The 26,164-nt window shown below is 39.3% G+C and overlaps 1 protein-coding gene across 6 annotated transcripts in view; it reads right to left on the bottom strand.

Moving 5' to 3' along the window:
- The window catches only part of MID1 (midline 1), a 243,082-nt gene that overhangs the window by 20,341 nt on the left and 196,577 nt on the right, over positions 1 to 26,164 (bottom strand). For all 6 annotated transcript variants that reach the window (XM_085321588.1, XM_085321587.1, XM_085321585.1 and 3 more), the window contains 4 exons: positions 24,173 to 24,268; positions 8,447 to 8,554; positions 4,159 to 4,307; positions 440 to 567 (listed from right to left, as the gene is read on the bottom strand). In XM_085321588.1, coding sequence (XP_085177714.1) covers positions 440 to 567; positions 4,159 to 4,307; positions 8,447 to 8,554; positions 24,173 to 24,268 — 481 coding nt within the window. The remainder of the gene's footprint in view (positions 1 to 439; positions 568 to 4,158; positions 4,308 to 8,446; positions 8,555 to 24,172; positions 24,269 to 26,164) is intronic.

Raw genomic sequence — 26,164 nt, 5'->3', positions numbered from 1 at the left:
AGWCCTGCCAGGCTGCAGTCCCCTGCAGCTCTGAGGCAGCCCCAACCGTGACACATGTACCACCCGACCCAGGGACACAGGATTTGGCCCTTGCTCTCCCTCCCCTGGGGAAGCAATTTGAGCCCTTCTGCGCTGAACTCAAGCTGTTCCTCCTTGCATGTTCACTGTGGTGGTCACTCCACCAGGCATGGAAGATAAACGATCCAAGGCTTTTAACTATTTCTCCCTCCCATTTGCCCTTGCCCTACTGGGAAGGAATGTGAGGACRGGAGATGGGAAATATATTCCAGTCGTGCCCTGTAGCACCTAACACCACGTGTGGCATTCCGGGGCTGCTTGGCATTACAAGTTCAGGAGCAGGGGTAAAAAGGAGGGCAATGAAGAAAATCCTATCACGAATGTCTTACGAGGAACTTGAGCATTTTGAAAAGAAAAGTACCTGTAAGATAATCAAGGCATTCCAACAATTTCTTCTCTCTGGTAAAATCAAGCGCAAAAGTATCAAAAGTATCATTGAGATTAATTTCAGGAATAAGAACCTGGGAGGATGCAGTYGCCATGGAAACCCTATAATGAAAAGAAAAAAATACTTTAGCACACTCAAAGTACACAGCAGCTTTCATATCAAGGTGATACATAATCATCCTTATCAATTACATGTCAAAAGRCTTGACAAAAAACACCTTTATAAGTATTTTGTTTATATGGTTTAAGTTAGGAACTTCTTTTTTTGGGGGGGGAGAGAAGACTCCATTAAAAAAATGCATTATTACTTAGCCTCTACTTAGTATGCAGAGTTAGATACATTTTTAACAAAATATTAAGCCTCAGTCTGCTTTCAATGGTTCTTTCCACTCACCTACTGAACCAAAGTAGCACAARTAGCATTTTTATTTGTATTTTAAGCAACCCTGACAGATGCTGTGTCTCTCCCACCCCTTGTTTCCCCATGTGGTCTCTTGCTCCAGGCACTCCTTCACACCTCTGTCTCAAGGGCTTGGTGCAGCTCAGCACACCTCCTCAGCAGCTAAGCAAGGCTGTTAACCTCAAAAGGTGCAGCGGAGGTGGRGATAAAACAAATAGATGTCAGGGCAGTTTATTTTGAAAGGCTTTTCCCTGTAAAGCAAGTGTGCACGGTTATATATCCTTCAAAACTGAAGGGATTTTGCCTAGCTCATTTTAAAAGCTGCACCCACTTTTAGTCTCTCCAGCATTACAATACAAAGGCACAAGCTTTTACAAGAGACCTGCAGTCAAGATGTATTTTTGGGACTTTTCAGCTTGACAGCTCAAAATACATCTTGCTGGATAGATGGATACTGGATTTGTCTATAGAAAGCCCAGGAAAGAATTCAGGTCTGTTTAAGCAAAGAGGTTAAGCCTCTTCTTATATAACAGAAATTTGTTAATTGTTTCGGTTTTGAGGTAAATACACAATCACGCACACAACTTATGTCACCCACCTGTTATTCATGACATGTCAGTCCAAAATATTTTGATTGCTTCAACTAAAAGTTTCCCAAACTAGAGTATTTAACTGTAGACCTGACTCAAAAGGTTCCTGGCCAAATTCTTACTAAGAACTACGTTTTCATGTATTTCTCCTGTTATATTTTAGGATAATACAATTAGAAAACTAGAAGAAGACTCATTGTCATTAGCATAGTTTTCTAGAACTGACCCGAGAAAGTTTCCTAGTCAATAACTGTTGTTATACAGTCTTAGCACTTTTGCTCTTGCAACTCTGGATGGAGAATTAAGTCCCAAGTAGATGCTACCAGAGATGACCTTTTTGGAGAGGATAAATGAACTAGCTTTTACCCTGTGCTGCTTAATGATAAAAATTCCCTCAGCTCTTTCACTCCTTTTTTTTTTTTTTTTTTCCTGTGCTATTTTTACCCATGGTTCATAAGAAGTCACACCATCATGTTTTTATATCTAGTACAGAAGACACATTTCTTGTATTAGGGCCAACTCAACTTTTTGTGTATCTCTAAAATTCAACAATGGCCTTGCTAGGAAATCAATAAGCAGGAGTCTAAGCAGAAGAACTTCTCTGAATGCCTCCATAAAGCATGTATTTATTATGACAACGACCATACCATCAGCACCTTTTTGGGCTATTGTCTGGGGCTATGCAAAGGGTACTCTGTGAGTAAGCATATTAAAGTCCATTTTTGGTGAGGTTAGCAGCCTGCAGTTTTGTAGACCATGTCATCATCTTAGGTTTAGAGAAATAAATTTGCTGTCTCCTCTATCGATGCTGTACTTGATCAGTAAGGGTTTTTCTAGACTAAACGCATTTCACCCTCAGTGAATAATCCATGACCTATGTCATTGTAATGTGTGCAATGTCCTTGCTGTATTGCTGTATAAAGTTACTTGTTTTGCTTACAATGGAGAATATTATCCTGCAATTACTTTGAAATGTGTGCATGAAGAAATGGTATAACTTTGGGGGACTGCTTTAGCTGCTGGAAATGGGCCCTGGTGAGAGTTTTACATGAGYAGTCTAGAAGCAAACAAAATGTTGATGAGAACTAAGACAGCTACTTGTGGGCAAAAATTTATTAATCAAACTTAGTCTCTTTTTCCATTTGCAATTTGTCTGCAAGCACTTTGTTTTATTCTTCTCAGTTTCATTCACTTGAAATAATTCTCTGTTTTTCAGGGCGTTCACAGCTATCTCATTACAGATAGTAAGCTGTGATAACCAAGAACTAGACTTGATTGGCTACATATGCCAACTGGTCTTATTTTTGTTTTCAGAGTGTCTCTCTTGTGACTATATTTATAAGGCAACTATTCATGTTTACAAGTTCAAAATGGAATTTCCATGAATATTCTCTGGTACTCAGTGTACTCAACTAAGTGTCTGCTGTTTATTTCATGGAATACTGAAAAAAGAAAAAAAATCCAGAATCTCACCAAAAGAAGTATCATGGTATAGCTTGGTGACAGAATACAAAACAAGGTCCAACTGTGACAGATCAAACTGAATCTCCTGCAGTGAACAAGCTTGGCTTTTCTCTCTCTCTTTCTCCCTTTTTTAACTATTATTCAGCAAAATTTCAACTTTCTGGAACTGCAACCAGTATTCCAGTATTGCTGGCTTAGTCAGAAATTGATTAAAATATCTTAGATGAAGCCTGATATTCCAGGAAGCTGCACACAGTGCTCCAGAGGAAGTGATAGAGTTAAAAAATTAAATAATTAAGAGCTGGGAATATCATGACCTGGATTAAGCCAAATTGGACTGGATGTGAAACCAGAACTAAAAAAACCCAGCTGAATGAACGAAGATACTTTTTAATAGTTTTTCTGTTTGTTATCACGGACACATCCTTCTTTYGTTTCTCAATCTGATGGCTAAAACAGTTGATAGTTCCAGCAGAACATTTTTTTTTTGTCAGAAAATACTGTTGACATTCAGTGACAGTATTTCAACGTTTAAAATGTTGCCTTGAACAACAACTGATTTTCTGACAGCCCAATTTCCTGGAAGGGCTTGCTCCCATTATCTTTGGGTCCTTGATATATCTGACAAGACAAAAAGGACCTAGGATCCTGAAGCTATAGAAATTTCCTGCACATAGAGATCCAGCATAGCAACTGTCATATCTTCCAGGCACCCAAGTTTTCAAATTCTCAGCCCTGAGTGGGATACCACAGAAATGTACATTGCAGGCTCCCAAAGTTACACATTTCCTTAACTTGCCACTTGCTATTCCACAAGGCATACAGGTCAGGCAAGATCATAGTAAACTTCATCTAGGCTCTGCACTGTCTGATTTTATTCCCAGACTTTTCCACAGAGCAGGAAKTGCAGTCTCCAGACATCTCTCTATTTATTATCCTTAGTGCCAGACCTTTGCTTGGTATCTATCCATGCTGCATCCTTCATTTGTGGATGCTATTATTGTTCAAAGTCTTAGCTCATGCTCATTTTTGCTCATTCTTTTTTCAAAGGGATATTTTGATCTAGCATTACAGTAAGGCCCTTGCCATTCCAGTACAAAGTGGTGTTACTGTAAAATGTAGCAATTCATTCCTCCCTCCTTAAGTACATCTTGATGGGACAAGATATTACTGCAATTATGACAAACTATCTGCCTTAAATTTAGGTACTTCTGTTTACCAAGAATTGCTCTTCTTTACCTTTCAGTGATGTTTTTGGCAGTTTGCAGAAAGCGAGCATGATCATTCTCCTTCAGTGACTGTTCGGCCTGAGAGATGAGGGATGTTGAGCGTTCAATGCACTGTTTGCAGTTTGCAATCTGCTGAGCCAGTTTTCTCAACCTCACCACCTTGAACAGAAACATAAGAAACCAATCACATCTCTAAGGTCACAAATAATGATCACATTTACACTTCCGAGGCAGAGCTGTCATGCAAAGGGCGAGCTAGACGAATGGCTTTCCTGACAAGAGCTGCTTTCAGGCTAGCTTCATGGTGAGCCCCTTCCACTAGCCACATAACATTTTTTATAAGGGACAAGCACAGCTTTTCTGCCTCAACATTTTCCACGTGGAAAACAACAGAGGAGAGCCAAAATAAGCACAGCTGGCCTATTTTCTTACAGAAGAAAAAGCGTCATTTCCTGGCACTTTCTGCTTAAATGATAACTAAAGGCTATTTAGATAACCATTTGCTTGAGGCAATGAGATCTGTTAAAAGCAGCTCAGAGATTAACTACTTTGTACTCATAACTGATGTGATTTTCATAAAAATCATCTGAAAATAAAACTTGATGAAAAAGACTGTTCACTTCCACTAACAATATATATTTGCCCTTTTCATTATTTGCTTCTAGTCAGGCATGGTATTTTCTTGTTGGTTATTTTTAACTGGACAAAAGCATAGTAGCACTGAAGATCTGATTATTATTACTGCAAACATATGCACTGGAGATAAACACATTAGATGTGACCGTAATCACTAGCTGAGAGGTTCGGGAGGGGCACAGTCCATCCACGGCTAAAAGACAATGAGACAATGTTGGCTAGCAAAACCTCTGGTTCCTAAAAGATCTGGGAGTTCTTCCCATTTTTATCATGTCAGGATCACCACTACCTCATAGTCTGAACAGGAGTAAGAAAAAAGAAGGAAATTAAATAAATCTGTAATTCAGAAAAGTATTAAGCCACACTTACATATAAAATGAGGAAAAGAACAACTAAGTGTATTGGCAGAAAGATCCAAATTTATAATCAAGATAACATTCCCAGTCTCTGTAATTAAGGCACAGACTTTGAAGTTGCTGAGCTTARTTTCAGATATAATTATGACAGGAGTTTTGTATCATAAGCAGAAATGAGGGTATTATATTGCAACTATAAAACACCAGTAAACAGTAAATAATAATAATAATAAWAAAATCTTTAAAAGGAAAATACTGACCAAAGGATGAGTGTCCTGTAACTTTGGTATTTCTTTTAAAGACGGAAATAATAAAGAGAGAAAAATGCTGGGGAAGTGTGAAGATTTTGATAATGCTAACGATCTGATCAGCTTCTCAGATCAACTAATGCCATACCACATTTGCTGTGCTTGACTTGATATAAATGTGGAATATTCTAATGAAAATTCTTTTGAAACATGTGCTTTGAAGAAAACATCCCAGAATAACCTTTCAGCAAAATTTGTAATTAGTATAACCTACCAAGGAATCCATTCTTACAAAATTACTGACTCACAAAAGCATTAAGGCAGGAGTGGACCTCAGGAGATCTCTAGTCCAATCTCCCACTCAAAGCAGGGCCAGTTTTGAGGTCAGATCAGGTTTCTCAGGTTTCCAGCCTCTCTGGACAACTACTTCCATGATTAATAAGCTTGATAGAAAACTTTGTTTTCTTTCCTCCTGCTTTCTAGCCTGAACCTCTCTTGTTGCAACTTGTACCTCTTGTCTTCCTCCCTCCTGCTGTGCACCACTGTGAGGAGCCCACCTCTATCTCCTCGATGACCCCTCATAACCACTGGTGAGGGCTGCTTGGTGCCCGTGAAGCTGTTCCTTCCTCAGGCTGAGTAAGCCCTGCTCCCCCGACCTTTCTTCATGGGGTAAGTGTTGCAGCCCTCATTGCCTTGGRGCCCTCTGCTGAGCTTGCTCCAGTTTGTCTGTATCCTTCTAGCACTGGAGGACCCAAAAACTGGACACGGTACTCTAACGAGTGGTCTASTGAGTGCCACGTAGAGAGGGATAATCACCTCCTTTGATTTGCTGCCTACCCTTCTGTTCATAMAGCCTGTTGCTGGCTTTCCCACACTGCTGGCTCATGTTTATGCTGTTAAAGACTAGACTTCCTTGGGGAAGACTCAATAACTGAAGTACGCACATGAATAAGGAATTCACTTGTAGTCATCAGGTTCTATAGATCACGCCTTTATTTTGGCATTACTTAACCAAACAATGAACTGAAATAAATGTTACCTCACAAACTTTTAACAGTCAGAGAGCATCTCATGGTTTGTGGGATCTACATGTGAACTTAAGTTTTTTGATTGCTTGATTTTTTTAATGTATCTTCTTCTGGAAGACAACCGATGACAAATCTGAAAAGGAGGAGTGTCCCTTCCTATAGTGGCAGCAATGACCTCTGCACTAAATTTATCCTATCTATTTGACATTTAAATGTTTTTTTTCTCATTAAATGTTCTATAAGATTTTATACATATTGAGTGATAGGTACATAAAGCATGAGGGGTTGCATTACATTGTCAGACTCGTATCTCTGAATCTGCAGCCTTGCAGCCTCAGTTAGAACTTTACTTGAGTGTTTCCGACTTTGTAGCCATAACCATAGCCCTACAGACAAATTTCCCATGCTCTGTCTTCCAAAAGGACTATGGAGAGCAGCCACAGGCCCTGAATTTCCTGTGGCTATTTAGATTTGCTGGCCAATACAAAGAAAGGGCTCCCTGAGTAATGTTTAGCACGGTTTCATGGTATGTATGAAAAATGCCTCAACTGTAGTTATTATAATATTTATATAATTGATTATAAAGGATTAGTTTGATTCCTATCCTAAGAGCAAATGATTAGCCCTACAGGTGAGCCTGACTGTCCATCCTACCCAGCATTTTTTCTCAGACAGGCCAGTAATGGAGACGTTAGTTAAGGGAACTACACTTTCTCAGAGCACCTCCTTGGCTAGCAGAAGTCTGTGGCTCAAGGACATCCTGAGCCTGAAGTGGTGTTGTGGTATGTATTTTTGTATTTTTTTAAGCAACCTATGCATATAGCACAGATCTAAATTAATGAAAGTTTTCTACCTCACTGGAAGCACAGATGGTCTCACTGCACAGAGAAACAGAGAAGGAATAATAATGCAGAAGACTATCATCTTTTTCATTTTGAATAGAACTGTATTTTGTTAAGTGTATGAGGAAATTCAGGTTCTGTCATACAATATGCAGAAACTGTAGTTTCAAACATGTTTAAGTCAGCCTTTGCCTACAGGCTTTTTGTTTCAAGTTAATTGGAATATCTTGACAGCCAAATGAACCATTTAACCTGCTCTTGACTTTATTTCTTTCCTGAGCTTTTCCCACATAAGAAGAGTTTATATTTGAATTAGTTATTTTAGCAGTTAAACAGTAAACAGCATGCACCAAGTAAATAAGAACATTAATTTAACTTTAATATGTTTCTGAGTTAACAGGTAGCTAGCTCAATGGGTTGAAATTTGAATGAATAGTAGTGTTTTTTCCTGCCCATTACATTTTTCACTAAGCCATGAAGCCTCTGTAATTAGAAATGTATACTTCAAGTCATTTACTGCGTGTTTTTGCAAATATATTCTTCTTTGTATAAAAAAGTTAGATTTCCTATTCCCTCCCAAAAAAACAACTGAAACATAGTCTTCATGTAAAATTATTTTCTATGAGTATTTTAATAAATAAAGTATCTAGACTAACATATTCATGTAGATAATTGACAGCTACAATAGCTAATGCTGTGGCACAATGAAAACTAACTTTGGGGATGCACGGCCAAACATCCAACAGAGTGAAGGAAGCATTAATTAGTCATCATTTTATTATCATCTACTGATGGTGAAATTGTCTCAGTGTTTATCCCTAACCAAAATTGCATGTTGAAAGAGAAATGCTAAACAAAGTGGTGGTGACTTTCAGCCTTCCACAGAATCGCTGAATCACAGATGGGCAGAGGCTGGAAGGCATCTCTGGAGATCAGCTACTCCARTCCCCTGCTCAAGAGGATCATCCAGAGCACCTGCTCAAGATTCTGTATTGACAGATTTTACTCCTCTTTATCTGAAAGTAGTGGTGGCCTATAGGATTCTTACAAATGTACATGAGTACATAGTATTCTTACAAATATTTAAGCAAAAATTTTGTAAACAAATTTGACACCTAAAGTCAAAAAGTCATAAGCATGTGGAAGCRTTGTTGACCCACTTGTGACTTAAAGTACAAAAACTCTTACCTTCCCTTCCTTGATTTTAGTTCCAATTATTTGTCGCCTTTGTTGGATTATTTCAATGAGCTGGTCACATTCTTCCATCAGCTTTGTTTCTTGRCGGGATGCATTTACCTACAAAGCAAACCTTTTTTATTAGCAAATCTTTTTAAAGATATTTCCATATTTCTTCATCTAATTTAAAAGTTGTAATGTTTAAAATTTACGTTTGGGCATTTTTTACTCTATTCCATGTATAATTTATATGTTGTTTTGCTCCTCCTGTCTTGGATTTTGTGAAAYACTGATGTCTGAGTGTTTTGTTTGTGCCCTTTGGAAGAGGTAAGACTAGGAAACAGATACTTATTGGCTATTTCTAACTCAAGTGAGATAAACCTCATCCTGTGAGGTTTGGGTGATGCCAATTACAGCTGACATGAGACATGTGTGAAAGCTCTTCGGTAGGTGTTTAACATGTGACAGATTCAAACTTTACATAGGACGGAAGTGAATACTAATGCATAAAAGACTGCATTAGACAGTCCATCTAGTGCAACATCTTGTCTCTGACAGCTGCTAGTGGCAGCATCTGCTAGCAGTGCATGTTGAAAGGCCAAGGCATGTATAATCATCCCCATGGATATTTTCACAACTTCCAACTATTTGCAGTTCTTCTTGAACCAGACATGATTTCTACATATTTAGCAACCCTCATAAGAGTTCTCTTCTGTGAACTTACTCAGTCCTTCCTTCAAACCCTGTAAACTTTCAGCATCCCCACCATCCTGTGGCAATGAATACCATAGCCTAACTTGTGGCTATGTTARCTACTGTCTCCTACAGGTAGATTTGAACCTATCTCCTGCTAGCTGCACTTAATGACTCCACATTCTCTTACCAGAAAGGATAGTGAATTACTGATACCTATCCACAATTTCTGTGCCAGTTGTGACTTTATAGCTCACTGTTACAGGTCTTATTCTGCACAYTGAAGAATCTCATATGATTCGAATATTCCGTGTATGAAAGCCTTTCCACACCTTTGACCATCCTTGTTTCTCTTCTCTGAAACTTTGCCAGGTCTACTATCTCCTTTCTGATATGTGGAAGAGAACTGTACTAAGCATTCAAGGTGCAAATGAACTATAGATTCATACAGYGGCATAATATATTCTCTATTTTGTCTTGATTCCTTTCATAATGACTCCTAATGTTCAAGTTGATAAACTGAATGCTTAAAAATATTGTTTATTGYTGTCAGCATCCACATAGAGGTTCCTGAAAGATGCAAGTCACCAAAGATCCATGAAGCATTGCCAAGTCATGTGTGTTTGACTGTYGTATTTTATTTTTATTACTTTTCCTCAGCAATCAATCAGTTAGAAAACAATAGCTRTGCTTATGTATATATCTGTAGTATAAGTATATGAGCTGCTGAAAGTGTTTTTCAGTGCAAGAAAAAACTGAGAAAGAATATTAGCTTTCTAAGGAAAATGTTGACTTTTTGTCAAAAAAAAAATAAAACTCAAAAYAGAAAAGTTTTAGTTCCCAGCTGAAAATGTTTTGTTTCTAGTGGAGACCGAATTTTTCAATGAAAGGTCAACATTCTGTATGACAAGAAAAATGAACTTCCCTCGCAGTAGTGTGTATAACTTGCACGTACATGCGGAGAGACAAAGGCAAAAAGTTCCAATCATAACTAGAATAAGAAAAAGTAAAAGAAGTGATTTCAGAGCTGTGTTTCCATATTCACTTTGCTCAGAGGTTTAAAGAAGCCCTTAGCTGTAGCCAGCTACCCCTACAGCCATGTCACCTTTTTCACTGTGCTGGCAGAGCTACTGGTAAACCAGCACAGGGAACAGTTCCAGGTAAAGAATAACCATTTTTCCCCTTTGGTTATTTTCAGCTAGATGAAGCCCTTGATCTGCCTCAACCCTCTACTTTTCCTTCCAGCAATATGCTTAAACATGTATTTACCTGTAAGCACATTATGGAGCTCATTAAGATCAAGCAAATGCTTAAATATCTAAATTTGGGCCAGGGCCAATTTTACAAATATTTGTCTTATGTGAAATACATTGTGCCCTCCAGGGAAAAAGGGGGCTTGTTTACAAAGCCCTGCTTTCKTTAAGGTTTTGGATTATGCTTCTCAAGCTTTCATAAAATTAAAGTTTAATCACATATATTTCATAGGCTTAAATATTAATAAAGGTATCAGAATTTCAGAGAGAAAATGTATTTGTTCCTGGAAGGGGTCAGATGGAACTGAGGGTGCTGGGGAGCTCCGTAAGGAAGGACACAGCACATGGGGCAACTCAGACACAAAGCCCCTAGTAGAGCCTACTTGAGTGCTGAAGGAGCCTCGAACTAGTCAAGCAACACAACCGGCTTACACGAGGGCCGAAAATTGGGTTGTCTGAAGACTGCCCCTCCTGTTCCACCCTGCCCTTACTCACTGTATTTTGGCATGGATCTCTGCAGGGCTGTTTTCAACAAACTTCTCAATGCACAAGTTTCCCTTGCCCCTGTTTTACCAGTGGATTGAAATCCCATTAAGAAATGGGGAATTCCGATTTGACACAGTCTAGGGCAACAATCACATTCACTATAAATGGGCGCAATTCTTTTCACATCAACAGTGAGGCCGATTTACGCCAGAGTTGACTTTGGCACCTAATTACTGTAGCACTTCACAGGATTTTTGACTAGCTTCCACTCAGAGTGTTACTTCTGTCACCGTTTACTTCATGGATTCTTTTTATTTTCTGGCAGATCAAATTAATTTTGGGGGTAACTGTCACATCACAGAGAGTTACAGGAGGGTTAAATCAACAGTGTCTCATTTAATGCTCAGTTTGGTTTGAAAAATAAAGTAGCAATTAACATTTTAATTTAAAACACTCTAGACAAAAGAAACCAAAATACTTGCAAAAGCTTTGGATTTCTTGCACACTCACCGTAGACTTCTCTTTTTCTTTGAAATCTGAAAAGTATACTCTTTTATAAACTTTATTTGAAGACATTTCTAAATTCATAGCTTTCATGAGTTCATTAAAAGTAGAAAGAATATTCCAAAATTATTTGATATGCCTGAGCTTAGTATTAAAAATACCATTTAATTTTGGGGGCTTTTCTCAACTTGAAATACTCCTTAATCAGATTTTGAGCCTATAAGGCCTCCGATTCAGTAATAACTTTATAATTAAGCATTTGCCTAATTTTAGGTTCACCTTATTAGCAAGGGCCCTGAAGGGTCTATTTGGGAGATTAASATCGACTATTATTTAGTTGTGTATTTCTGAGGAATCAGACCACAGTGACCACAGACCAGGCATGAAGCAGGGCTCTGCTATACAGGTGCCAGAGTAAGACCCTGCCTTCTGCTCAAGTCCTTTGATGAGCAGCAACCTTAGCAATAACTTCCAGCTGAGGCTGGCCAAGGAATGTGAGTTCTGTCTGCTGAAAATATTTGAGGTTTTACATTCTGTATTTTTCCACATTAAAAACAATGCCTCTTTCCAAAGAGCTCATTAAAAGAGACTGAGAGCCGCATTAGAAAAGTCTGGAGACTGTGTCACTTGCTTTGGTTGTGGGAGGCTCTGAATCATGCAGAGAGCAGGCTTAAGTCTGGGCTTTCTAAATCCCCGAGGAATGTCTCTTGTTTAACCTGAGATTTCCATTGCCTGAGAGTTGATACTGGACGTGAGACACCTTCCTGCTGAAAATTTCACTCTCATCAATGCACTTAGTTCTGGCATCAAAATGGTTCATAACAATCTGTGGCATAACTGCCAACCTAAAGCTGTGTACTTTGTTGGTATCATTTTTTAAAACCTGCTCTTCTGTGCCACAAAACTGTTTTAAAACTGACCAGTACGCCTTTCTGGGATTTAGCAAAATGATGACATTTCCCACCACCAAAATAGAAAGGACTGATTCCAGACACTTTGCCTTTATGGGGAATTTATTTCTATTTACGTTGTATCTGATGACCTCAAACAGGCAATTTACTGAAAAAAGAAAAAGTCAGCGGTCCCTCCAGATTTTTCCAGACAGATGGATAGGGACTGCTGGGCTGAGCCTCAAGGAATGGGTGTAGAAAGGAAAAAATAAACATGGGAGTTCCTCAGATGTGACAGGGAGAAGGAAATCACAAGCACTCCCAGCCCAAAGGGAGAAAGCAACCAGCTGTTTCCCGCTCCACAGCTGAGAACTTCTTTGGAAAGTGTTCTGCTCTCTAAAGAGGCTTCTTAGATTTCCATCTTCAGAGACCTGAGTTAAATTGCAGCTTAGGTCATAAGAAAATGAATGTGGTGGTTTCAAAGTCCCTAGCAGATGTCTGGGAAATCACGGAATTGCAACACAGCTAGCAGCTCGAGGTTACAGCTGATCTTCTCTGCTTAACCCAGAGGCAAAACAAAGTGTCAGAGGGCTAGGTTTCACACCCATGGAAAAAAAAATGTAACTAATATACTAAAATCAAAGGATTTTTCARTGTCTCAGATAAATTCCCTTGTAGGAGCAAAATTCTCCCTCTATGATTCCTTTTTGGGTGAGGCAGTTTCACCTGCAACTGGAAATGCCCAGTGTCCTCTTTGAAAAATATTCCCCAAATGATGAACAAAATCAGACACCCTAAGTTAGAGCTTGCTGGGTTTTTAAGATTGTGATGCCTGGGATAAATTCATCGGAAACTTTGGTGATAAAGTGATTTTTATTCACTAGTCCTTCACTAGTTATGCAAAATGAAAGAAAATGGATTGTRGAAAAAGTCTGATGCTTGGAAATTGAGGTATGCCTCACTTTGAATTTCAGCTTTATCATTTAAAATTGTCTCAACRCCTCAAAAAAATGCATACTTTACAGACAGGTAAAGACAAGATATTTATTAGCTTTTCCTTATGGGACTGAGGTCTGATGGTTATAGAATTACTGTATACTTACAAAGAAAGAAAAACTTCAGAAAAGCAAATTTCAATGATTACACTTAACACTGAGGCAACAACCGTAACATTGTTACCACATATTTCTCTCTAGATTTTATTCCTTTTTACACTAAACTCAGAAACTGAGGAAAAAAAATCAAAACACAGAAGGTTGTTAAGTATCCAATTCCTGATCACATTTAATGGCAGTTAGGTACCTATTTACCCCAGAAAAATGGTTTTCTTCATTATAGAGATGTAGAACCTACTTTATATGAGAGTGCCTACAAGAACTAAAGGAATACATTCCTCTAAAGATACAGGTCTATTTAACTTTTAATTACTATGTGTYATAACGTGAACAACTTTCATTCAGAAAGTCATGATACATTGAAGTCACACRCTAACAACTCCCAGGTTTCATTTACTCATTTGATGGAAATACAGAGGACGATGATTTGTGCACAGCAGTGAAAGCATTTCTTCTCTCTCTTTTTTGGGATGGCCAGGCTGAATGGGTTCATGTCACGGATTCCAACACCTTCCATCTCATATCCTTGTTTGATATTACGGGTTACACAATTTAGTCTTCTGCAGAGCAAATGCAGCTCGGAAGAAGCCTTTCTCAGATTTTATCTAGCCTACGAGTAACACTGATTTTATCTATTAAAACAAGCTGTGCCTTCGGAGATAKGTGATATTAATCAGTTTGCCATCGGAATGACTCACCTATAACTCCTTTATTCTAAACTKGTGAAAGAGGAAGGAATGGTCATCTCCTGGTTCAACTGTACCGGAGKCTTTGTTTTTGTTTGCATTCCACATTTATTTCTAACCAGGAGACCTGCATTTAGAGGCAGTCTCAGAGCAGGTTAAACAAAGGTCAGTACAAAAATAAAGCAACTTACTGTGGCTACCTAGGAATTTTGTGAATGAAGAACCGATTAGGCCAGGATAGCTAAATACTTTGGGTCAGACTGAGAAGAATATCTGCCCCCATCTTGAAACCTTTAGAAATTCAAAATGCTCCAGTCACTTATTARAGTATTATTTTTATTTTTCATCCCACTGTGCATTGAAGATGATTGTTGGGCAACTGAATAGCAAAAAAGCCCACACTCTTCTAATRACATTTATAATCTAATCTGAAAAAGCCCTCACCCCACAGAGCCTCACTGGAAAATAAACAAATTGTTTTCATAAGAGTTCCATGAAAAATATGTTAAAAAATCCCAAACTCACACTGCTTGGAAATTTCTAACAAAGACCTGCTCCAGATACAGTTAAACTGACAGTTGCAAAGCCTAAAGACTAGCCTTGCTTCAATGAAGCAAGTATTGTTTCTATAAAACACAAACTCATGTTAAAACTATAGATGCCATTTTCCAGGGTTGGAAAGCATACTGGAGAAAGTATATTCGTTGAGTGGCATACCAGTTTCACAAGTGGATTAAACCAACTGCTCCAGCGTCACGTTGCCAAAAAATATGTATTCCCTGTTCTCCCTCTGCTCAGAGAAGCTGGTGCGGCTGCTCAGKGAAAGGCTTGGCTGAGCCCCCGTGGCCCATACTGGGGCTACACAAGCCCCAGTGCCGGCAGGGAGCAGGGGGAGAAACACGGCGGGGAGGGCAGCAGCCGAGGTGCGGGTACTTCAGGCAGCACTAAGGTTTAAAATCAGGTTACGCTGTCTRTGAAACTAACGATAGAATCACAGAATCACAGAATCAGTAAGGCTGGAAGGGACCTCCAGAGATCATCTAGTCCAACCTCCCTTCTCAAGCAGGGTCACCTAGAGCATGTTAGACASRGTTGCATCCAGGCGGGCCTGGAAGAGCTCCAGAGAAGGAGACTCCACAAGCTCTCTGGRCAACCTGTGCCAGTGCTCCGTCACTCTCACAGGGAAGAAATTCCCCCTCACGGTCAGGCAGAACTTTCTGTGCTTCAATTTATGCCCATTGCCTCTTGTCCTGGCACACGGGACAACTGAAAAGAGTTTGTCCCCATCCCCTTGACATCCTCCCTKCAGGTACTTATACRCATTGATAAGATTCCCCCCCCCCTCAGTCTTTTCTTCCCCAGGCTGAAGAGGCCCAGCTCTCRCAGCYGTTCCTCATAGGACAGGTGCTCCAGCCTTCTGATCATCTTCGTAGCCCTATGCTGGACTCTCTCCAGTAGCTCCATGTCTCTCTTGTACTGGAGAGCCCAGAACTGGACACAGTACTAGAGATGAGGCCTCCCCAGGGCTGAGTWGAGGGGCAGGATCACCTCCCTCGACCTGCTGGCAACACTCTTCCYAATGCACCCCAGGATACCATTGKCCTTCCTGGTCACAAGGGCACATTGCTGGCTCATGGTCAACCTGTCGTCCACCAGCACTCCCAAGTCCTTCTCTGCAGAGATGCTCTCCAGAAGGTCAGCCCCCAGCTTGTACTGGTGCCTAGGGTTATTTCTCCCTAGATGAAGGACCCTGCACTTGCCCTTGAGGTTCCTCTCCGCCCAACTCTCCAGCCTGTCCAGGTCTCTCTGAAATGCCTAAGAGTGAGGTGTTTTTTCAARATGCAGTAAAAGGGCGACGTTAGTAACTTTTTCTTTGGTCATTATTTTTGTCCTGTATGTCGGTCCATTCTCTGAACCTAACAATGGAAATATTATTTGAATTACATTTACTTGTKTTATGCTTTGATTTTGTCTTTCCTGCTGACATTAAGTCTTTGTTTCATGTTGAGCAAAATATTCCACTCAGTCTGTTTGCTTAAGGCAGAAAAACAAAAACAACTAAATAATCATGGAGGTTCAAAGGACTGCTGAAGACAAAGCCACTGCCCTTCAGTACCAGTTCAGTACTTAAAACTCTCATCCAGGAGCGTGCTAACTTGGAAGACTGATGTCTTTGGTCTAATTGCTGCTCCTGTTAGCATTCAGCTATTTATATTAGGTAGAAAAAGGAGAAACTCAGAGCATCTCATTCCCACACAGGTAAACATCTCAAAGAAGTAAAGAGTTTCAAAAAGTAAAAACATTTTGACTGCCAAGTTATATTCTCCGATGCCAGGCCCAAAGTATTACCTGCTGCATTAGTCAACCAGTGATTAACAGTGAAATGAACCTCGTTTTCTAGCCTAGTTCTGCAATGAACTTCAGGAAGGAAAATCAGACAAACAAGAATGTGAGCATGTGTCCATGTACAGGTGGGAGGGAAAGGGAGAGATGGAGGGAATGAGAATTGGTCTTTTTAATAGGCAGTGACAAGCATTGCTATAAGTTTACATACAGTCTATGTATGTAACACAGAGTATGTGTATATAATACATAATTATGACTCCAGTTTTCAGAAGAATTACCAAACAGTTGTAGATGGCATAATATATATTCCAGCACATGCCTAATTTGTACATTAAGTACATGCATAAGGGCTGCAGYTCTATACATATATATGGCCAATTAAACATTTAGTTACTCATTTGTGAAAGTAATTAAATGATTGCTTAGGCAAATAATATTTGACTACCAGGCTAGGGCTTACTGGGCATGCAAATGAGGAAATCCTTTAATGAACATTTATCCCGAAGTATCCATATAGCCATATATGCAGCATGTTCTGTCAGCTTTTACTTCTGAAGTTTCTCTTTTCTCGGAGGTAAAATTAATGTAAAATTAAGATTTTCACTGAAGCTTACCTGAGATTTTCACTGAACAGTATTGACTTTTTATGAGACTTGAAAGAAATGTAGAACTAAAGTAATTTTAAATCAAAAGCAGATCATGCCACGTACTTCATCTAAACAATGTTAACAGAGTTCTCTCTTCACCAYTCTCTCATTAGAAACTGCCTTAGGACAGTTTGTGTGCACTTCGTGAAGTTTGGCAGTTAGGCTCTTACTGGTAATAATTCTCAATTGCCTTCAAGTCTTTTTTTATGTCTATTTCACAAAAGAAAAAATATCAGTTTCTCTTAGGACTTAAATATAACAAATGGAAGATACCAGGGCAAAAGAAAAAGTAGCTTTTAGTGGAACTACTTTCCATGTTATCTGCCCTGTATATTTCATAGTCAAAATGTATGTATGGCAAATGTAATTTTAATCTTTCGTCCCTTTCCCACTATCTTAAAAAAAAAAAAGAAAAAAAAAAACGGTTCCTTACTGCAAATTGTCAGTGTTTGTTTGGCTTTGCCTGATTGCAAAGGCCATTTGCCACAGTTTAGAAACCAAAATTTACATACAGGCTTTCCAGCTCAATATTCCTAATGAGAACTTCTCAGTTTACCAAGCTTTGAAAGAAATGGTCCCGGATTTCAAGCTGAGAATGAGAAAGAAAGGAGCGAGCACTATGAAAGCACAGTACTCACTTGTTTTTGTTGTCACGAATAAAGCCTCTTTATTGTTTGACAGTGTCCTCAGGGACTCCGACAGCCTAGTTTTATTTTTGCTGTCCCTCTAATAAGAGAACTGCTACATGAATTTCATAGGAAAAAAAAGGATGGGATTCACACTGTGTCACAACATTTAAAGGGGCTCTTCTGTTCAGGTAGCTGAAGTCTGACTTCAGATTTGATTTTTCATTATTTAAATTTTTCCACTTGGCTCTTTTCTTTTTGACCAGCCCCCCCCCCCACCACCACCCAAAAAAAATGGCAATAGCAGGCTTTTTCCATGTGCTGCCATCTTTTCTTCATCACTTTTGGACTACTCTTGTTACAGTGATTTATGACATGTCCGATCTGTGACACTGAATAGAGTAGAATAAAGGGTCTTTCAATATATCGTGGTTTTTTTGGATGATTATATAACATGCCTGTAAAAAACACACTTTGACACACACAAAAAATCAATTTTGACTGGGAACTCCAYGCTGAGATTCAGCCTGCAGCAGATCTTTAGAAACAAGCTAGAAACCAAGCATTTCCACTATAAACAGCAATGGATGCAGCAGTTTCAAGATTACACAAGTATATGAAAATGCTCTCTTCTTTACATAATGAAAAATGATTTTGCTGCAGTCCAAAATTTGCTTCCTATGATACTCGGCGGGTTGGAAAAACAAAGCAAAACAAAAGATTGAAATACAGATGTTATGAAACTGTCTACAAGCAAAACCTATTTCCTTTCCCTTCCCCCATAGTTAATTGGTCCAATTTTTCCCCAGCTGAGCTCAGATTATGTTTCCGCATAACAGATGAGAACAGCTTCATGTTATTGACTAAATAATAGATTTTTTTTATCATGTATTTCCTAGATCAGATGAGAAAAGAGCCCAGATGCAAAACTCCAGGAGTCCAGTAAACTCTGGCAGAAGAGCCTCATGCTCACATTTGCACCTTCTGCCATTTAACGTCATCATCTGAGACACGTTTGCAGTAATTTTTTTCTTTCATAGAAGCAAAGTGTCTTGGAAACTCTGATAAAAAAAGCAAATCTACTATGCCATAGCAATTTGGAAACCTATGACTCTAAAACCAGGGGAGAACACTCAATCCTTTTGTGATTCAGCCAAGAGGTGGCCAAATCTGAGGCCGCCCAGAACCAGGAAAGCCATGGAAAAGCTTTAAAAGACTCCACCACGGTGCACAAGGCAAATTGCAAGGGTTACAGCTGGCCACCCTGCCAGCAGCATGGCACAGCATGGCATGGCAGGGGACAGCGGGCACCACAGCGCTGACTTCCTTCCCCTCTAGCACACCTTGTGAGAAAGACAGACCCGGTAGTAGGCTGGCATTACCACTGGAGTGCTATCACTCCGAGATTAAAAATTGCTSAATCCTATCAATCACAGCTTTACAAGTGTCTTTGGAAGAACTGTCCAAGACTCTTGTAAGAATTTGTTTTTGTAAGCTCTGTCCAAATCTCTTACTGGAATTTTCAGATATCCACATGGACAATTTGCGTAACACATTTCTTACRAGCAAATCTCAGCAGTCTGTTTTCACTCAGAGCCCCACTGGGACTCCAGCTGAAGTCTTCACTTCCTCAGTAGAGACAGAGGGCTTGGACCTAGAGTATTAGTGCCAGAGCATCGATATTTATATTACCCCCTTTCTCCAAAACTGCTTACCCTTATAATAGCTCCAGAACTAAGTAGCTGCTTTCCTGACACACACAGATGATTTTGTGCACTTGATGAGGCACAGACTGCATAAGCTCCAAGTCAGAGAGCTCTATAATTGGGTCAATGTCCGCAGAGCTAAACAGAATTTAAAGATTAAAAAAAACTCCAGGATTGCTTTTAATGCTTTATTTAAGTTCTCCTAAAATACTATGAGTCATGTGAATGCTATCAAATAGGAATATATGTATATGTATGTGTGTGTGTATATATATATATATATATATATAAAATAAGACTAGTAGTCATTTTTATTGAATTTTCTTGATTTGTAGAGAAAAACATATTTTACCATATGAATTAGCTGCTTGACTTTATCATTTGACACAGTTACCCCTAACTGCTTTCACTAAACGAGACTTAGGAGGAGACCTGGCTCCCCAGGGCCAACCCAGGGAGCTGCCCTGGCTGCCCCAGGTGAGTGGGTGCCCTGCAAGAAAGAGGGTGCCCAAGCTCCTGCCCCTTCTCACATGCCACAGGCTGCAGAAGGCAGTAGGGCCAAAGGCATGGGGTTGTAGGGCTGCCAACATCGCCAAGGAAGGAAAACAAAACTTTCCTGATTAACAGCATTTGGATATTCTGCAAAGCCAAGGAAAGACAGTTGGGATTACAGAGGAAAGGGGAGAGGAAAGATAGGAAAATGAGTGTAAAACAACATCAAAAACTGTCAGAGATGAGTCTGAAAGGTAAGTCAAACCAATGTGTCAGTGTGCTCCTAGCAAAACAAAAGATACAGAAGAGTGTTAAAGTCTGAGGCATTTGCTCTTCAGGTTACTATTCCCATTGAGAAACCTGGATTTTTAAAATTTAGCAATAGCATAAACTAACTATTAACACAGTTTGTACTTTCATATTAGACATGAAATCTGTCAATCAAATATTATAAAATGCTTAGTAATATCTCTGCTTTCCTTAGAGCAGTAAAGACTACAAGTTCTGGTTGATTTATTCACCTAGGTTTTCCTGCAGATATCCCCAAAATCACTCCCAGGAACACAAGACTGAAGTGGACTTCTGGAGTCTCTTAGGATGAGATCCTACTCTAGGATAAATACTTTCATAAACTGATAAACTGCATCTAAAAGCAGGTATGATTTATGCCCCCGTTACKGTGAAGAAAGGCAGTTCCAGAGCCTCCACTCCTTTACGGCTGGATGTCTTCCAGCTTCCAGAAAACAAATACTCCTGACTAGCTCTTGACTGTCAATGTGAGTGAAAAGTGAAAAAGTTCCTCTTTCAAAAGAGTATAAAAGTTTTGCACACGTACAGTGAATGGGAGTTGGCCTTTGCTATGGCTGAAGTTACAATAGCCTGATGAGCAGGCTGTATGGTAAACAATTAATTTGCAGTAAAGTCAGCTGCTGGGAAGCCATTAGCAGCTCACTTTGGTGATGAGAAACAGTGGCTCTGTGACAACATTTGGCTTCCCTGGCTAGGATTCATTTATACAAAAGGTACATAGCCTATTTGTTGTTCAGTTTTAGAAATACCACCTTCTGCTCTGTATCAGAAGCCAAAAAACCCCATTATTTTCTCATTTTTCATTTAACATTGAATGTTTTGGTTTCTGATAGGACAAAGGCTCTAAAAATGTTAATGTTTATTTCTATTTTCTACAAGTAAATGTTAATGAGCAAAACTAAGTTTTTAGATTATACAGTCCTCGGTACAAACTTGGGAACTTTATCACAAGGAATAATATTTTCTTTTCTTCCTTATTTTAAAATGTTCAAAATATTTAGCAGATGAAACCAAAAACTTTTTTTAATCAATTAGTTTTAAATCAAAAAAAGCTAAAACAACACTAAAAGGACATTATTAAAATAATTTGAAATTAGCTAACTTTGTCAGATAGGTAATAGCAATATTTACAGTGCACTGCCAACAGCTTTACATGCTTAGGGTTTTACAGAATATATTTTACATCATTATCTGTAATATATTATATAAGGAAAAAATGAAAAAGAAAAGACCACCAAGACCAATAAGATCATTTCTATAAAATTAACTACATGTTCAGTTTCAACCTTTTGATGAGTTCATATAGCACCACTAAGAGTCATTGGAAACTTTAGCTTTTCTTTTGCTAATACATTGTAATTTTAAGTTTGTAGCATTAATATTACAATAATATACTGTTTGTTTCATTCATCTTCCTGATTTGAGGAGAATTCCTGTCAAGACTCAGTATAAAGAAAAACAGTATAGTGAGCTTTTAATATATCCAAGCCTCAGCTTCTCTGATGTTGGAGACATTCACTTCATATTTGAAGTTTCAAATGAGTTCTGAAGAACAGAGATAACTTTAACGTTTACTTCCAGATCCTCAGTTGCCCAATATTTAGCTAATTTAAATGCTAATTAGACTAATTATATGAATAAAACGTGGTAGGAATTTATTAACCACTGCTATTGCTTTATGTCTAGAGAGAGCTTTTCTAAAACAGGGCTCAGAGGACAGTAGCACATCTGTTACCGGTTGAACAAGTTGGACTTTTTTTAATATTAAACATTTGAGTTTGTAATGTAGTGCAGAATGCAAAAGAAATGGAGGAACAATTTTAAATTTCCAGATCTAGTGCATCTTGGATATAGGCCACTAATGAAGAAGAGGCCTTATGCTTTCCTAAACCCATCTGCTTCAGGATTGTTGCTCTGAATTTGATATGCAGTAGAAAAAAACACACCTTGTCTCCATCGCTCACTATCTACTGCAGTTGTTCTAGCTGATGTTATTGCTGTATACATAAAGAACTTACACCATTTACCTCAAATATAATATTGAGGATGCACTTTTATTTTTTTGCTGAGCCCCACAAAGTCAATGAGGCTCCACAGAAGTGACAGGCTAACTAGAAGACAGAAAAATGGTTGAGATGTTCTCTTCGGAAGTACAAGATATTTTTTTGCTGCAGATTTTGCCATTGCCCTAGTCAGGAAGGTACTTAAGGAAATGCCTAATTTTCCAGATGTGAATTTGAATCTATTTGCATGCAACGGTCACTCTTGGGCTTAATTAGCTGACTGAATTTCAGTCTGAAAAAAAAACCAGAAAAGCAATAGTCCTATGGAAAACTTGTATGGAAATTTCTAGGGATGAAAAAGCTGAAAAGTTGGCAGACAGCAGGGAAGAATGCCTTCCTGCAGCTCTGGCAGGTGGCTGGGCTCTGGCACTGCGTGTCAGAGTTAACTTTCTACTACATTATATCAGCATTTCAGAAATTCTGGGGTTAGGCTACCTTCCCCTCTCATATTCCCTGGGGCTATTCCCTAGGCAACACTGATGAAGAAGCCTGACTCCCTTTCACACGTATAGACAGGCATACTCAAAGTGGAATACCATGAAAACTTTTCTATACAATGCTATTACTACTTAATGCTACCTGTCTGCTAGGCACATACAGCGCAACATTCCCTGAATAAACAAGGTCGCTGTAGGAATTACTGTGTAGAAGCCTGTCAGCCGGGAGTATTGCAATGCAAACAAAACCCAACTATTTCTCACAGGAAAGAAAGTTTTCACTTTCCCTACTAATTTGAGCAGCAATTAGTTGTTCAGCTGAAAATATCTTTTCTCYGTGATTGAGTCTGAAGCTTGTTTCATTCTAAATCAGCAGTATTTATGTTGTGTCAGCTCCTCTAATTCCTGCCCTGTTAACTTTCCAGTGTCATCTTGAATTGAGTTTAGCAATTACAAAACCTGATAGCACTGCAAAACGATGAACTCGGTGTACTCAGCGAACCCAGCCTATCTGTCAACAAGCATGCACGCCTTYGAGCCTTGCCTGTCTGCGCGTTTCTCACCTGAGACTCGTGGCTGAGACTGTCAACAAGGACAGYGCAGGTGATAGAGTTTTGATCCCAGAGGGATGTTTGTACAATAATACCAGCAGAAAGTATAAACTTGTGCTGTCCTTTGCAAGCATTTTTTACGATGATACAGAAGCTGCTTGTTCACAGTGGTTTTGGCTTCACTGACTTGAGCATACTATAAGGTACTGACATGGTCTTATAGCATGGCAAAAAGCAGAAAGAAAAGTTCTGATGAAAATAACTTTTTTTAAGGCTCCATTCTCCTCCTGTGTCAGCTGCCCATGGTTGAACTAGTCTGCAATTATTTTAATTTGCATCTAGAGTAGCAGCTCCTACAAGGCCATCTAAAATATGCCCCAGATTTGGGGAGGAAATGTGGATTCAAGGCCTTGTTCTGCCAGAGATTTTCTGTGACATCCTCAGGAACTCAAAGGCCCATAGGTATCTTTCCTCTTCTGAGGATAATGTATTTGATTCATAATTTCTGAGTCCACGTATGTTTTTAACTACTTAATTCTGCTGGAATGTCCCTGGCAGAAAGAAACCTAGACACCTTTGTGGATYTAAGCTTTCCCATTTCTCTGCTTTAGGTTTCCATCTGTAAATATCACTGTATCTCACAAAAGAGCCAGGAAAATAAACACATTGCAGATAGCGAYGTGCTCAAGTAGAGCAGTACTGACAGCCATGCAAATATTAAATCATAACTGGCAGAGTATAGAAAGGAATGTAAAGAAGATGCAGCTGTATTAAGAATARCATAAATCAGAGAAAAGCCTCAAACTAGTTTACCACCACTTTGATTCAATTTTACAATAATGTTTTTTTTTTCAAAATTTCCTTTTTGAAATCCTGAAAGCTCAAACTTCACTTAATTCAGGTTTCAGATATTTCACATGGAGCTCATACTCACTTCAACATGTTGACAGGTTTGAATGAGTTTTGCCAAAAGAGTTTCCAGTTCAGTATTTCTCTTAATAAGGTTGGTGAGGTTGCTCTCCAAATTTTGCTGTCAAAAAGAAAGAAAAGAATAAATTAATGTTTTGGAGAATTTTACATGTAGGTAAACAAAYGAAAAAATGGCTATATTTTCAGGAACCGAGTTTTGCAATTCTACAGGTATGAACAGGTAATTTTCATCTTCATGTGCAGTGTAGAAGTTTTGTGTATGCATTAGGTATAGGAAAAAAAACCCAGAGAAGTCCATGATAAGAGTAAGTGTCCTAGAAAATTTCTAGTAAGTTTCTAAAGATGTACTAAAAGCTAGATTAAGCAATTAAGTTTTAGCTAAGGAGGAGGAAAAATAGTATAAGAAGCACAGTAGGGAGTTTAAAAATATTTTTACCAAAAAAAAAAAAAAAAAAGATAGTTTATCTTGACTGGAACACTTTGCAGCTCCTGATCTCCTGCTCTCAGTCTGTCTTCTGAACTTAGTCTGAGGCTAACCTAGGTATCTGAGTATGCGCCTCTCCGTGGTGGTACCTGTAGGCACACGGTGGATGGGTCACCTCTTCCTTCTTTGAATTCACTGTGCAGTGCAGTGCTCCTGGGCTGGGGGGGGCTTGATCTAGCTGATTTAATTTCCTAGCGAGATGCTCAGCAGAATTATATTTTTAAATAAAGAATTATAAAGAAAAAATTCTTTAGATGCCTAAGAATGAAATATTAATCACTAATTGTGACTTCACTAATTGTTCTTGAGAGAGAACTTGTGGTTGTGTTTACCAGTTGGTTATCGCTGTGATAATATATCTTTAACCGTGGGACCTTGGAGAGCTTCCTGCCTTCCGGATCTCAGGCCRTACCCTGGCCCCCATGCAACTGCATGTCCGATTGAGATCCAGAAACAAATGTTTTGGACTCCTCCCCTCCYCTCAGTATCCACAGAAAGGAAATTGGAGCTCATGAGCAAGGRGAGAGCTGTGAAGGCTGTGATGCACTCCCAGAGCCGATAGCCTTGAGACAAGGGCTACATAATGTACTGTGGGACTGTAACTCCCCACTTTTTACTATGGATCTCATGATTTTTGCTGCTTTATATAAAATTCCATCTTCTGGAAGCACTTGGACATGAAAGAGTCATGTCTTTTTGCATAAAATGCAAAGTTGCCACAGAGATGGAAAAACTTGAAAATCTAACTTGAATAAATAGAAAAGCAAAAAGAGCAAGGCATTTAGAARAATTCAGACAGTAAACACTCATATATTTCAGTAACTTCAGGTGCATGTATTTCTTTTTGAAAATCCTGCTCATGTGAGAAGTTTTTCCTCATAGTTATTCAACTCTTTGAGCATGCGGTAATAGTCCCTTGCTCAGTATTCCTGACAGGCTGACAAACCCTGCCTTTTAATGGTACTTTATTCTGCAAATGATACCCAATAAAGCAATCTAGAAAGTACAGGAGCGCCACAGCAGGGCCCTGCGTTTCTCTCTTCATAAGGGCTGCAGAGTCTCTGCAGAACGCTCATTAATTTTATCCCTGCTCACCTTTTTTATTGATGGGCTTCCTTTCTCCATACTCCTGCTTTTCCCCCCAATATATGCGACCTCCCTCAAGCCCCTTCAGCTCACCTCTTTTCTTCTTTTTTTTTTTCTGTTTTTTCCCCCCACACTCATCACCTCCACACAAGCCGTCGGTCTCCGTGCGCGCGTGCTTCCCGCTGCGGTCGCTGCGTGCCTATTCCACGCTGCTCCCAAGCGCCCCGTTCCTTCCTCGCCCTCCCTCTCCGCAGCCGCGCAGTCGCCTCCCTACTCGCTCCTGCACACGGCTGCGGAATGAAAGCTGGCAGCACTTCACTGCTGAACCATACATGCTTTGGCATTTACCAGAGCTGATGCTGCAAGCATTTGGGGGAGCAGTCAGGCCTGTTCTGATAGAGATAGYGCAGGATTCTGATGCCTTTA

Source organism: Rhea americana, unplaced genomic scaffold (genome assembly GCF_003343005.1).
Source record: "Rhea americana isolate MKP2758 unplaced genomic scaffold, rheAme1 scaffold_7, whole genome shotgun sequence".
Lineage (NCBI taxonomy): Eukaryota > Metazoa > Chordata > Aves > Rheiformes > Rheidae > Rhea > Rhea americana.
This window is presented reverse-complemented; position numbering and strand designations above follow the sequence as displayed.